The 15,046-nt window shown below is 40.0% G+C and overlaps 1 protein-coding gene and 1 non-coding gene across 4 annotated transcripts in view; one reads left to right on the forward strand and one right to left on the reverse strand.

Annotated features, from left to right (window-relative positions):
* The window catches only part of LOC147122966 (synaptopodin-2-like), a 155,134-nt gene that overhangs the window by 108,118 nt on the left and 31,970 nt on the right, over positions 1 to 15,046 (forward strand). The window contains exons 2-5 of one of the 3 annotated variants that reach the window (XM_085962836.1): positions 324 to 475; positions 2,998 to 3,848; positions 5,687 to 6,739; positions 7,688 to 7,869. In XM_085962836.1, the coding sequence (XP_085818962.1) occupies positions 324 to 475; positions 2,998 to 3,848; positions 5,687 to 6,739; positions 7,688 to 7,869 (2,238 nt within the window). Of the gene's footprint in view, positions 1 to 323; positions 476 to 2,997; positions 3,849 to 5,686; positions 7,870 to 15,046 lie in introns of all 3 variants that reach the window. The other 2 variants (XM_085962817.1, XM_085962827.1) reach the window with 2 other exon arrangements.
* LOC147122967 (U7 small nuclear RNA) lies at positions 8,563 to 8,623 on the reverse strand. The gene has a single exon (XR_015075132.1). It is a non-coding gene; the product is annotated as a U7 small nuclear RNA (small nuclear RNA).

Here is a 15,046-nt window from a genome sequence, read left to right on the forward strand (position 1 = left end):
TGGAAAAACGGCATAAACTATGGAGCAGAGAATCCTGCAGAAATTCACCCCAATAATCTAGGCTGACAGTTCAGTGCAGTACTGAATAATACATTGCACAATAAATTGAACAATCCTTAAAATCTATGATTTACTGCTACCCATCAAAAAGATTCATACTTTACAGGACATTTTCAAAATTATTTTAAAATGACAATATGTGTAAAGAGCCACCTTTGTCCTTTTCAATGGCTCTTCAGTGCTTTGATTGACACCTAAACAATATTAAAATTGTATATTTTTCTAGCTAGCTTTTGTTTTGTGTGTGCCTGTCATGTTTCTAGGTTCGGAAGAAGAGTAAAGCCTGCAGAGCTGGATTATGTGAGGGCGATGAACTCATCTCAATCAACAGTAAACCTTGTTCAGAATTAACCCATTCCGAAGCCATGCAACTGATAGATGGGACCAGTGACACTCTGCAAATCCTCATTAAAAGGTAGAGCTATTTGTGTTGAAAACCAGTAAGACTCTTTATTTATTAGCAGTTTTATTATTTACATTTTACAATGATCGAGCTAGACATTAAAGTACAGGAAACAAAAAAGTGTGTTTTGATTTAGTCACTCAGTTGACCCACTAACAAGGCAGCATCTAGTTTATGTAGAATTCTCATTTACATTATTATTGAGATTTTCTTAAGTTATCAAACTCTTCCTATTGAAAGTAGCTCTGCTTTACTGTACAATGTAGCACTGTAGATGTTATTATACAAAGAGTTTTGCGCACTGGGCAGCTCAAATAGATGAGGAATATATACTCAAATAGAAGATTATGAATGGAACTTGTATGTCCATTTGCAAATTATTCCCTTGCAGGGTTGGGTGAGCTTTTTTAGTTCACATCCAGGCCACTAGATGGAGAACATGTGGAAACAAGACATTCCAAACCACAGGGACAAGGAAGAAATGGCATCATTCAGCTCATCCGACTCGAATGACACTTCCTGGCAGCCTTTTACAAAGTTGCATTAATAGCAGTGGAATAATTTGTGGGTCAGATCATCCCACCCTCTGAGCTAGGGAAGGGCATGTGACAGTGAGCAGAAAAGCATGTTTGAGCAGGAAAAACACACACTTAGAAAAACACATACGCATTTTAGAAGGGGTTGGGCTTTTGTGTTTGTTAAGATAAAGGGTGTCAATATTGGGAAGTAGAACATTAGCCACTATTCACACCCAGTGTTAGCATCAAGCATTTCTCGGTCAGGTATAACATAAATTGGAGGAAGGGTAAAGCGCCAACTATTTTGCTCCAGAAGAACACCCCAAGTGACTTTTCTATTCCTCACATCAACCATCCTTGCAAGCTCTCTCCCATAATGGAGTCTTGCCCGATGGGAGCCCAGATCAGAGTACTGGGTAGGGAGGTCAGTGATAAACAGTGTCCCTGACTTTCTGGCGAATGTGGGGTGCTATGAATCAGGCACGTGACTTCCCCATCCAATTCTGTGATCCACACACCTGCCAAGTAATGCTCCATGCCAGGAGCAGAGCCGTACAAATTTACCCTAATATCATCAATGTATATTCAGGTCAAGAGATTAGAGGTTTGTTACTTGATAACATTCACAGATAGCTGCTAATTGTTGCTCTTACTTTCAGGCCCTAGAGTTGCACAATATCAAATAATTAGTGATTTAAATCACAATTGAATAGCTTGGTAAGATGCATTAAGAATCCAAATGATAATTTATTCTTTTTCCTGTCTAGCAGTAGCACAGTTCAGTGAATTCTCGATTATAGTTGTGCACAATGTTCTACATTCCAGAATGTTTTTAAATGACTGAATGTCATAAAAAGAACTTTTGCATTATAATATTTGGGAATGTTTTCACTGCTGCAGAAATATTACCTACTTAAAGAACTAGTTGCAGTACCAGTTGTGCTAACTCCATAGAAATCCTGTTCATTAGCACATTGAGGGTTAACGTAGAATGTAGTACATATTTATGTGGCATATGCCATACTTAGAAGGCAATAGTGATTGCTTATGCAGGCACACTATCAAAATGCCTTCAAAAATTAATTTAATGGATGTGGGAGTTATAGATTTGACCTTTTAGTATTGTTTTGAAGCTTAATTGATTTGTTGATTACATCCATTTTCTTTAAAGTTTAATGAACTTGTGTTGGGCTGACTATAAAGTGGCTGTAAATCTGAATGATGTCTTCCAGAGCCTTTCATCATTCTGAATGTCTGACTCACTAGTGCTTCACTGGTGCAATTTTAGCCCTCTGGTCTCTATATCTTCAATGTATATTTAGGTAATTAGATAAGAGACTCGTTACTTGATAGTTTGTGCAGACAACTGCTGATTGGTGCTCTTCCATTCTGTGTCACCAGTCTAAATACAAGCTCTTACCGATGCATGATAAATTCTAGCCTAAAAAAGTTACACATGTTGAGCAGAAACCTCTGCAAAGAGAAAGGTTTAAGCTCTGTTATATTTACTTTTTTTTACATTTCCTAAGTACAGCAAGATTCTAAAACTTTAAATGTTCTGATTGGATACAGATTTAGATCATGATGCAACCACAAAGAACTTGAGAGATCAAGTTAATGATTTAAACAAAGTCTCCACAGCTATTGAATTGTTACATTTAAACAACATCCGTAGTACCAAAATTGAACAGAAATTCTGTAATCAACATTAGGATATTATTTTGGACTTGGTGCTCAGGAGTAAAGCTGCTGTTGTGGCTCAGTTGTCCATTATAGAAACTACCTGATTTTCATTTCCATTGATTTCAAGCTGAAAATCCACCCCAGGGTTTTTCTGTGCTGTTAGACGTGTTGTATCTATCTATTGCATATAAACGTAAGTGCAACAAATGGCAAAATTAAAATAAATGTGTCATAATAAATAGTAAGTTTGAGAGTCCTGGTGAAAGAGTACAGTGGCATCGAAATGCTTATTTGTTTCTAATCATTGTGGGGTTTTTTTTGCATTCCTTTTAGGCCCATCAGTGAGAAAACCGATCAGCCGGAATACACAGATTATGAAGGAACAAAGAACAGGGAAAGAGTAGAAACCACATTACAGATTACTGGCAGCAAAGAATCTTGCAAGCAGGGCCTTCCTTTTGAACTTTACATCTCTGAGTCGCAGGACGAGGCTTACTATGGAGAGACGGAAAGTGACACAGACATTTCAGGGAAGAAAGAAGAAAAACAGAAACAGAACAGGTCCAGATTGTTTTTGAAAGAATGCACCAGCTCTGGAGAATCACTGCAGGACACTAGCAGTACAGAACAGAGAGAACCCCAACATTCGGCAATGGTGGAGTTCCAGTTGTCCCTTACTCAAGGGAAGTTTGGTGACCCAGAGACAGCTGCTGCTACCATCATTGGGGCAGAAAAAATTATCCCTGCAGCCATAGATCCAACTGCGCTGCATAAGAGAATCCAGAAAACTGAATCAGCAGCATCAGAGACTGATAGAAATGCTGCAGTCCAGATAGCCTCTGCTACCACATCACTCCAGAGCAGGAGTGACAAAAAGGTCAAGCTGGTCGAAAGTGAGCTGCATGGAGCAGAAGGGGATTCGTATCAGTCCAGGGTGGAGCTGTCTTTGGATTCCTCTGACAAAGAGCACAGTGGAAGGGAGGCCTCCACATCTGAAGTTGGCAGTGGATGTGCTGACTCTCTGGCTGAAGAGGGACAGTCAAAAACACATAGCACGCCTCCTTTCTCCATCGGAATTTCATCAGAGGGAACAGAGCACGGATCAGAAGAGACGCGCTCTGGGAAGGATTTGGCAAGAACCCACAAACACCGGGCTAGGCAAGCCAGTGAGTACAACTGTTTCGGTAAATTTACACAAAAGGGAATGTTGCGCTGTTAATTTTTTCCCCCTAGTAAGATATCTAACGGAGAGCCAAGAAGACAGCATACTAATGTGTTTCTCGTAGCATTAAATAGCAACAGATTCAAGCTAAAGGCTGCAGACTGATGATGCTTGCAGAACTGAGTTTGACAGACACGAGCAGTTGTAATCCTGGGAGTTATCTGATCCCCTGAAATAGCAAATCTTTGCTCCAGTGAAAAGTGAACTCAGAATTTTGCCTGTCTTGTATTCAGGAGGTCAATCTTCGATACTGTAAGCATATTAAGATTTTTTACTTAGGTACATTTGAGTTGAATGCTGGTAACTGATTATTAAGTGATGTTTTCAGGGTTTCCTACTGAAAAGAAAAATAGATGATACTAGACCTAATTTACATTTGAAGGATTCATATAGTTTACAATTGCTTTATATTGACAGTAGTTTCATCCAGTAAAAATTCCACGACTCATGTATTAAGCACATGGGATAGGTAAACACGATATCTGATGTTGTTAACATTGCTATTAATGTTAATTAAATTATTGCATTCCTCTCGTAAGTGTTTAAGTTTAGGAATTTTGAAGAGCTTCAAGTCATACTGATTAAGATTTTGTAAATTATTTAGGTTTATGTACAGTAGTTAATTGATCAGCAGATTAAAACCACTAATTATTTGCTATTTGATCTGCATGGGTTTTTTTTCTCTCGAGATTCAAGGAACCTAAATGTTCTGTGAGTTGCAGAAACAATAGAATCCCCTTAGAGATTATAAGCATTTTAATTGAATCCATCCAAGATTTGCAGTGTTAGCAGCAAGTGAAACAATAAGTATTTTGATTGAAATGCTCTCCAAATGTAATAATTTTCCAATTTTTCTCCTGGTGTATAAAAGCAATTTAAAATATATTTTAAAACTGAGTCGTATCAAGTAACTACAAGAGTTAAAATTAAATACAAATATCTTGTTGATAAGAATTTTAAAGGTAATTACTTCCCTTAAAAGCATTTCCTTAAAATACTGAAGAGAGTACTTAACTATATATATATATATCCCACCATATTGTGGTAGCTTATATAATAAATTATAAAATCTCTCCTATATAGATATCTATTGCCTGTGCTTTAAAAGGAAATGCCTTCATGCAGGCCATTTTTAATACCTAACCTCCATTTAAAACATAGAATTTAAAACACTATATAAAATGATACAATATAAATCTATTTAAGTGCAAAAATAATTAAATGTTTATTCCTATTCATTAAAATTCCAATATTATGGCACCCACAAGAAACAATTACAGTTCAAATGTATATGTATAATTCGCATACATTCTCTGAGATACTCAACAGGTTTGTTATCTCTTTTTCAAACCTCCGATTTGCTGTGGTATATGATAATACCAATTCAAAAATTGCAAGTTATCTTTCAAAATGATAGGGCATGATATCTCCTGTACCGTATATAGTGCAAAGTTGGGTTTATTGAATTATAGTTAAGAAATTAAATCATAGAATACTTACTTTTCCTTTTATAGTTAAAGCTTACATTTTTTATTACATTTCTGTAAAATCTTTACAAACAAATCGTTTATTTTAAATGGTTGGGTATCATTTGAAAAACACTACATTTATGTCAGGTGAAGTGCCGTTATTCATGTTGATTCAAACACATTGGTATTCATTTATCCTAAGAAGCCAGATTATCATAGAAATTGATGGTTTCACTTTCAAATTTATTTTTCAATACTGATATTTTATTAACAGAGCTGCCCAGATACTGCATTCAATTTTTAAAACCTGTGTTTGATGTGTTTCCTATAGAAATCCGGCGGAGTGAAAGCCTGTCGGAAAAACAGGTTAAAGAAGCCAAGTCAAAGTGTAAAAGCATTGCCTTGCTCTTGACAGCAACTCCTACTCCCAGCTCCAAGGGGGCGTTAATGTTTAAGAAGCGTCGCCAGAGGGCAAAAAAGTATACTTTGGTTAGCTACGGCACTGGGGAGTTTGATCCCGACGACGATCAAGAGGACTCCATAGAATTCACTTTGGTACCAACCAGTGACTCTGATCTAGACGAGGATTTTTGTGCTGATGTCAACTCAGCCCAGGTTGTGACATTTGATTGGGACACAGGTTTAGTGGAAGTCGAGAAGAAGGAAAAGACTGAGGACGAAATGCAGAGATTACCAGACACCAAGGGCAAAGGTGCCTTATTGTTTGCCAAGAGGAGGCAGAGGATTGATCAATACACAGCTGAGCAAGAGGAAATGAGGAGAGCAGGAGTATCTGAAGTTGCCTCTAATCACGCTGTAAAAATGGAAAGTTATTACAAAACAACAAAAAGCAATTTTAATGATTCCGCAATCACAATGCAAAATCATGCCACAGAAAATTATGGTGATGTAAGTAAATTACATGGAATTGAAAATGTAAGTGGAGTGAGAGGGAGATCTGAAATGGTTATCCAGAATTTGAAGTCTGCTGAAGACAATAGAGCAGGTGCGACGAACAGAACAGCTACACCATTCCCGGGTGTGCAAAACCGAGCTGCAGCTCCTTTTTCTCCTGCAAGAAATGTGGCAAGCTCCTTGTCAGATTTACCTCCCCCACCCACCTACTCTACCATCAGCCCGCCACCTGACAATATCTACCGTGTTGCATCTCCTCCTTTGGCTACCATGGCTCAACCAGCTATATGGTCACCAACGGGAATTGCAGGAGAGCAGATAGCATCCAGAGATGAGAGGATCTGTGTACCTGCGATAAAAACTGGTATTCTACAAGACGCAAGAAAACGAAACACCTCAAAGCCCATGTTCACTTTCGTTGACCGCCCTAAGGTAGCTCCAAATCCAGAACTCCTGTTCATGGTCAAAGGTAAGACAGACAGACGTAGAGGAGTAGATCAGCCTGGTGGAGGTTTTGAGTCAGGACCTGAAGAAGATTACCTTAGTTTAGGTGCAGAAGCATCAAATTTTTTACAGACCCCAGCAGTAAAGCAGAAGACACCTCCTCCAGTTGCACCAAAGCCATCTGTTAAGAGCCCACCTACTGGGGCAACCCCAGTGTTACCTCCGTTGTCACCTGCAGAAGTAACCCATGCTCAAGCTCCAGTCTATCCTTCTGGAAGCACTAACCAGATGCCAGTAAAATCACATTCAGTTCAACCTGTTAATACATGGTGCCAGTCACAAGGTGCTGCTAACCAGTTTATATCTTCAGCAGGACCCCAATCAGTAATATCAACACATTCATATGCTTCAAAAACACCTCCCACAACTCCCATAGCAAATTCTGGACCTGCTGGAGGTATGGGTCCAGCCTATGAGATGCCAGCTTTGAAAGGTAAAGGAGCACAGTTATTTGCAAGGAGGCAGTCTCGAATGGAGAAATTCATAGTAGACTCATCAACAGTCAAAGCCAGACAACCACGATCATCATCCCCTACCCCTTCCATGCCAGCTTCTTGGAAGTATTCATCTAATATAAGAGCACCTCCCCCTTTGGCTTACAACCCTATCCACTCTCCATCTTATCCTCCTGGCATTTTGAAAGCACAAGCACAATCTGCATCTTCATCTAAGTCAAATAAAGGTGCCAAAGATAAAGGCACCAAAAAACCTCTCAATGCTTTGGATGTCATGAAGCACCAACCATATCAGCTTAATCCATCTTTGTTCACTTTTTCATCCACTCCTGATGCTAAGGCACCTCTATCCACAAGCTCATCACTTTCTAAGCAGTCTATAAAGTCTGATCCTGTTCCACTTCAACCAGTTAATACTGCATATCCTGTTTCTAAGAGTGTCTCATCTGTGCCAACAGGACCATCTTTCAATCAAGCTAATACAGTTTCTGCTGATGAAGAGTATGTCTATCCTTCTGGAAAGAATGCCTTTGTGCCTCCAAGTTATGCATCATACCCAAAGCAAGAACCATCAGCTCTGTCAGCTGCCATGGCACCCAGACCGAAGTTTTCAGCAAAGAAAGTTGGAGTTACAGCACAGGTGTGGAAACCCTCCACAATAGTGGAGTAATGTAATTGTTGAAAGACAACATTAATTCTTTGTGGTATTTATATTTAATTTTGCTATGGTGTAGAACTGGAGTTATTGGCAGTTTAAAGAGGCACATTATTTTCTACCCCCTAATAGATCTTTGACGAATCTTTGTTTAAATTCCTACTGTTTTGGGGGGTCTAAACAGTAGGATACTTAAAATGTACCTTCTCTCTTCTAAATAGAACATAAGTCATCTCAACTCACGTTTTTGTTTAAATATCAGCTTACTTTCAAGTGAAGAGGTGGACAGAAAAATACTAATAATTCCAGTCCAGAAGTATATTGCCTTAAAAAGCAATGTTAGCATGACGTAAAAGGAGAGATGTACGATTATGTAAAGTTCCCTCACAATAGGCAAATCTGTACTGACCTAATGAAAATTTTCAGGTCTTCAGAGACTCAAGAAAAAGAATAAGTAAGGAAGAATGCATAAAAGTGAAAGTACTTTTACTAGAATCAAATGAAATATGTGGATCAATTTTGATGCAGAAACTTTAATTACCTCTATGATTTCACAGAAAATGTGCATAATGATTTGACAGATTATATGGTATTCAATAGGCAAAGAAGGAATCTGGGAAAGGTGGCTCTGTTTGGTGATGTGATACTGGGACAGAGTTTCTGCCTCCTTTTCAAATAATGGGTCTCCCACTGCAACAGCAGGAACCGTCTAGGCAAATACCAAAAGAGCTGTAAACCAGAGAGCCAGTAAACCAGTTTCAGGTATAATTTTTGGCAAGTTTTTTTCTTTGTATGCACAATGTGTAAGGATTGAATGAATTCTGCTTAGTACTAATCTGAAGATTGCAGCAACTTAAAAGGTATGACTTAGCAGTATCAAGAATGCTGTAGCACATCAGTTCAATTAACTCACTTCACTTTTCTGCTCTAAGACATCTTTGTGGTTTTAATGTGCTTTTACTATAATCTTTTCCTTTTTTGTATTTTAGCTGTTTTCACTTCTGCTGTTTATTATAGATTGCAAGAAAGGTTACAGTATCATCCAAATAAACAGTAATGCAAATTGTGAAACACAATTTAAAGTTCTATCCTTCATCCTGCCAAAGACATCACACATATTGGCTTTAATTCCAGAAAAAAATACATATTTAATTACTTACATATAGACTTTTCTTGCCAATGGATGATACCGATAGCCTTGTGGCTTTCTTTCATTTCTCAGTATAATTTCTTCCTGTCATGTACTTGCTGTATTCTTCTCAACTGTACTATTAAAATCCCTATTTTGTGTTTATATATTTATTTATTTTCAATTCTATTTCTTTCCCCTTGTGGACAAGGCTTTGGTTTTAGAAAGAACGCACAAACAATAAGTTATAGGAAGCAAATATGCAATGGCAGCAAGAGCCAGCTAAACAGAACCCCGGACAGGATTTTATAAATAACCTCGAACCCTGGCATGGAGGCTGCGTTAGGAATTGTAAATTGGCTGAGGTGTCGCCTGCTGCAGCACATCCTATCGGTCTGACAGTGTGCTCCCCAGTGGTGAATTGGCAGCATGGCCAGATAATGATACTGGGACAGCTGGGTCCTGTCAAAGTCACTCGAAAATGTGTCGAGCGACTAGTAACAACGGATTTCTGTGTATACTAAAACAGAAAACAAGGAATTATTTAAAGAGCACTAAAAAATCCCTCATTACTAAAAAGTTGAAACAAGTAATCACATTTCTACTTACCAAAAGGTATTCAAACCCTAAATACAGATCATTATATATCTGCATTATTTTGAAAATTTTGGAGAAATTATATAATTTTAGCTCAGCCATTTAACCTCTACTTATTACCTATTCAAAAGAGTCATTCTTACTTTTACAGCATTTCCAATTGCTGTGGTTTGCTGGCATTAAACATATTAGTCAGAATGAGCACAATTACTATGTAGTTTTCAAATGTAATATATACTTTTCAAGAAGACTGCAAAATATTGGAAATCATTTTCCTTTTATTTGTTTCTGAAAATAATGCATTGAATACTTTATTTTAAATTATTTTTGTTTACAGCAAACTAAGCAGCACTATAGCTACAACACTAACAAACAGCACAGTGACAGCTGAGGCCAGCTGAAAGAATCAGTTGTGTTTGTGCCAAACACAAGGTATGCTGTCGCTGTCTTCGAATCTGCTCTTATCTGCTAAGAACACTACAAGATATATTCTACTGAGGCTGAATCACTAAATAAAGAGAGCAAAAGATAATCAAAAGTACCTATGGGATGAATCATTTGACTTTTTGAAGCACAATTTATGTTATTCTCATTCTTGCCATGCCAGAAATCAGCAACTAATTAGATGAGATCTAAATTAAACACTTTACAAACCTTATAATTTTGAAGTATATTCTTTGCTATTTAAAAATGTACAGCATTTTATACAAGGAAGGATAATTATCCTCCTGTGTATTCACAGTATCTTTTCCCCTATCCCTGCTGTTATGATAGGTCACACATTTGCTTCTTGGTCTCTACTGAGTTAGGAGGCACTGTCAGCTGAAGTGGAAGCAGGACACACCAAAATGGCCAATTGGGAACAGTTTCTGAATGCTTTTGCTGTCTGTGGGATCATAAATCCCCTTCCCTTGCTCAAATATTAGTCAGTGCCTTCATGAAGGAATGTAAGGGAGAAGAAATTGAGGGAGGGAAAACACTGCATTGACAGAAATCTGACAACAAATTTCATTCTAAGCAGTTACCAGCCTACACATCTACAATAGCACACCTGTCTGTTGTTCATATTGATTTACGGTCATTAAAGTAACATGAAATTTACACATTTCTTATATCAGAAATGTACATCCAAATGAATTTCCCAGCATGATTAGAAAACACGTGGAATGTGGTGATTTATCAGGATAGTGCTTCCAGATAATAAACTGCCCTAATATGGACTGACCAATTGGCTCACTGCAGCCTTATAGACTGACTTCTATATCTGCTGATTCTATTTCATTCTCTTGTTTCTTTCTCATTTTCCTCTTTACATTCCACATCTTGGATCGTAGTTGTGTCCCATACTGCCTGATGTCTCTTTCCTTATGCTGCACTCCTACACACCTATTCATGCTGATTAAGACAGGAAATTGTGACGTTGAACAGATGTAGTTTCTGACATGCATGTACAATCATGAGGTGTCGGTTGCTGCTGTGATGTGAATCCACTGAAGTGACGTGAAGTCTTTAATGACAGGATTATTCTGAGTCCTGGAGGCATACTCAGGTCGCAATATTTTGAATTTCCCAGGGCACATAAAGTGATATTACCTGGTTGTGCTATATGTTTTCAATGGGGCAACTCTGACAGAAATATTTTTTTAATGTTTTAATTTAAGCCGAACAGAGGGCAATAGGTGAAATAGGGCAGCTGTGCCTTGTGATGTGGCTTTAGAATGTGAGTCTATGCATCTGAATCCAACTCCTGAGATGGTCTTGTTTCCACTACTGTTAATTAAAACAAATAAGTCACTGGGGGTAATTTTGACTTTGTGTGATAGTGTAAAATAAGTGATAGCGAATTGGCAGCCCGTTTTACATCTCCCCTAATTTTCAATGTGTTTGAGGTCAAATTTTAGCCAATTTCATGCCTGATCCATAGTTGGCCTAACGCTACTGGAACAGTAATCTTGCAAGGAAATGCAATGGCAGATATGGTACAGTGAGCGTTTCTTATTTTAACTTGAGTCATTTTAATTTTTACCCATCAAGTGGTGCATTGAGTAAAATTCCTAGCAATGCTGGCAGACATGTCCCCAAAGCTGGCAGTGGACACGGGGAGGGTAGGCAGAAGACTTCAAATCAAATCAAATCAAATCAACTTTTATTGTCATTGTTAGTGCACAAGTGCAGTACAACAAAATGTAGGCTTGCGGCTCCCGAGAGTGTACATTTGGATTAAGACATTTAAACATTCAACATACATTTGGCTTGTAGTATATTAACATAAATATTACCATATAAAGTGCATTGGTAGATGTGCAGGCTTTAGAGTTTATTTGTGGATTTCAGTAGGATGACAGCCCTGGGAAAGAAGCTGTTCCTAAATCTGGTCGTACGGGTGCGAATGCATCTGTAGCGTCTCCCAGATGGCAGGAGGGCGAACAGACTGTGGCTGGGGTGGGTAGGGTCTTTGATGATGGACCGTGACCTCCGTAGACAGCGTTTCTGGTATATGTGCTCTATGGTCGGTAGCCGGGTGCCGGTAATGCGTTGGGCAGTTTTGACTACCCGCTGCAGGGCTTTCCGGTCATAGTAGCTACAGTTGCCATACCATACTGTGATACAGTTTGTCAGGATGCTCTCTATAGTGCAGCGGTAAAAGTTAGAGAGGATCAGGGGTGACAGATTACATCCCTTCAGCCTCCTTAGGAAATATAGGCGCTGCTGGGCCTTCTTCACCAGAGAGGAGGTGTTGAGGGACCAGGAGAGGTCTTCCGTGATGTGGACTCCGAGGAACTTAAAGCTGTCCACCCTTTCCACCACAGCCCCATTGATGTGGATGGGGGTGTGACTTCCGCCTTTGGACTTCCTGAAGTCCACGATGATTTCTTTTGTTTTCTTGGTGTTAAGGGCCAGGTTGTTATCGGCGCACCACTTCACGAGATGCTGGACCTCCTCCCTGTAGGCTGACTCATCGTTGTTGGTGATCTGGCCTACTACCGTGGTGTCATCCGCAAACTTGATGATGGTGTTGGAACCATTAACAGCCACACAGTCGTGGGTGAAGAGGGAGTAGAGGAGGGGGCTCAGCACACATCCTTGTGGGGCCCCCGTGTTCAGGGTCGGGGGGGGGGGGGGAGGTGTGGTTACCTAATTTGACAGACTGGGGTCTGTTTGTTAGGAAGTCCAGGGTCCAGTTGCAGAGGGAAGTGTTCAGGCCAAGAATTTGGAGTTTGGTGGCCAGCTTGTTGGGGACGATAGTGTTGAATGCTGAGCTGTAGTCTATGAACAGCATTCTGATGTAGGTCTCCTTACCATCTAGGTGATTCAGTGCCGAGTGTAAAGCAGTTGTGATTGCATCCTCCGTTGATCTGTTTGCACGATCACCTTCCCCCCCATGCCCACCTGATTGCAATTTGAGGTGTCGCATAAATGGGGTGGAAACCCAGCAGATCTGCCCCAATTGCACCCTTTTCTACCCCATAAATTTCAGCCCCTCAGTTTTCTTTAATTAGAATTCAACTCATGCAGTAAGTAGTTATAACTGGAGCTTAATATATTTAAAAATCTGAATTCACTTCAGTTTAGCTCAATTACCATTTCTAATTTTTTTCCCTTTAAATAACACTAACAAACTGTCCTTGGCATTTCCCACAGTCAATTGATGAACATAAGTAGAGTTAGATACAAAATGCTGACTGAGTTGGGAAAGAAAGTTCAGAAACTGGGGGTAGTTTTGACTTTGTGCGACAGTGGAATGACTTCAATGGAAATTAAAATCGGGAGAGATGTAAAACGGGCTGCTGATTCGCTATCGTACATTTTACACAATCGCACAAAGTCAAAATTACTCCCTCAGTCCAACGACCCACCTATTAGCCTGGGCCCATAAAGACATGACGGAAATCTGAAGCAATATATTTGGGAGGAAGAATAAAGAGAAGACATATATCCTAAATAGTAGACTTTAAAATAAGTAAAGCAACAGAGAAAGTTAGTTGTTCAGATTCACAGATCTTTAAAAGTGGAAAGGCAAGTTTATAAAGCTGTAATTAAGGATATGGGATCTTAAGTTTTATAAATGGGGTTACAGAGTACAAAGATAAAGAGGTATTGCTAAACCTATACAAATCACTGGTTAGGCTGCAGTTAGAATATTGGGGTAGAAATTGGTTTGCAGCATTTATTTGGGCATAAAATGTGCGCAACACATACCAATTTAACATTGGGGCGGCCTGCGTCCAAACTACGCCCACACATTAAATAGGCTCGTTTTTTCGGCGCCAGTCAGCCGCTTAAAACAGGCTATAGGCCCCTTGAATGTGTTAATGAGAGGCCTAATGCAAGCTTAAGGAACCCTCTACAAAATTTGTTACCTATCAGCGGGGCAGATGTTGGGCCTGCCCATCTCAGGATTCTTTAGTGGCCCTGGCGCCCACCAACTAAAAGTAAATTTGTTTTTTTTTAAATACTTTCTGTGGAGCGAGTAGGTGCAGGAATGCTCCCCTCCCCCCCAACTCCACAGTCCTCGCAGTTCCCCCGCATTGCCCGTTTCAACCCCCCCCCCCCCGCCCTCAAACTCAGAATTTACCTGAGGGCCACTACTGGTGAGACAGGCCAGGAAAATTGGATGAAAAACAAGATGGTAGGTGGACCTGGGCAACTTGAATCACCACACCATCTAATGGACAGAGGCCTGCAATTCTAGTGTGACAGGCAAATGTTGAAATATGCTTTTCTCATGAAAAAATATTGACATGCCTATATAGGCTTTTCCCATTATTAGGGCCAACACCTATCTTAAATACTTGCACTTTGATTGGCAGGAAGGCCCCCAAACTTAACCTGAATGTGGAGCCGCCCGCTGATTGCTTCCCCCGGCCACCGGTCAACCCCCAACCCCTCCCGGCTCCGCTAGACACCGCTATCTCCCCCCAGCCACCAATTGTGCCCCTCTGGTCACCAATTGACCCCCCTCCACCCTCCAGCCGGAGGCCCGATTGTCCACGAGGGCTGCTAGGACACCAGCAGTAGCCCGATCTTCAATTAAAGTTCATCGGCAGCTCTGTGCAGCTCGTTGGCTCAATGCAAATAAGGCCCGAGGCCTAATATCAGAGCCACCTTGGGCCTCATCATTCAGGCACAGGGATCATACCCTGATATTGTAAACTCCAATGCTGCTGGACACTAGTCTCCCATTGCTCCAACCTCCCTCCCTCCCTCCCACCAGTCTTGCTGGACTCCAGATTCCCCTCCCCACACTTCCTCCACTCCCAGATTCTGGGACCCCACCTCAGTGCTCACAATCTCCTAGACCACATTCCCAGTGTTCTCTGATCCTCAAACCACCCTAAATACTCCCAGAACCTGGTACTATTATCATCAATGATTTAATTATAGAGCTAGAGGGTTGGTGTCCAAATTTGCAGACAATACTAAAATAGAAGGTAA

This window comes from Somniosus microcephalus, chromosome 2 (genome assembly GCF_052327205.1).
Source record: "Somniosus microcephalus isolate GS21.2 chromosome 2, FLI_Smic_1.0, whole genome shotgun sequence".
Classification (NCBI taxonomy): domain Eukaryota; kingdom Metazoa; phylum Chordata; class Chondrichthyes; order Squaliformes; family Somniosidae; genus Somniosus; species Somniosus microcephalus.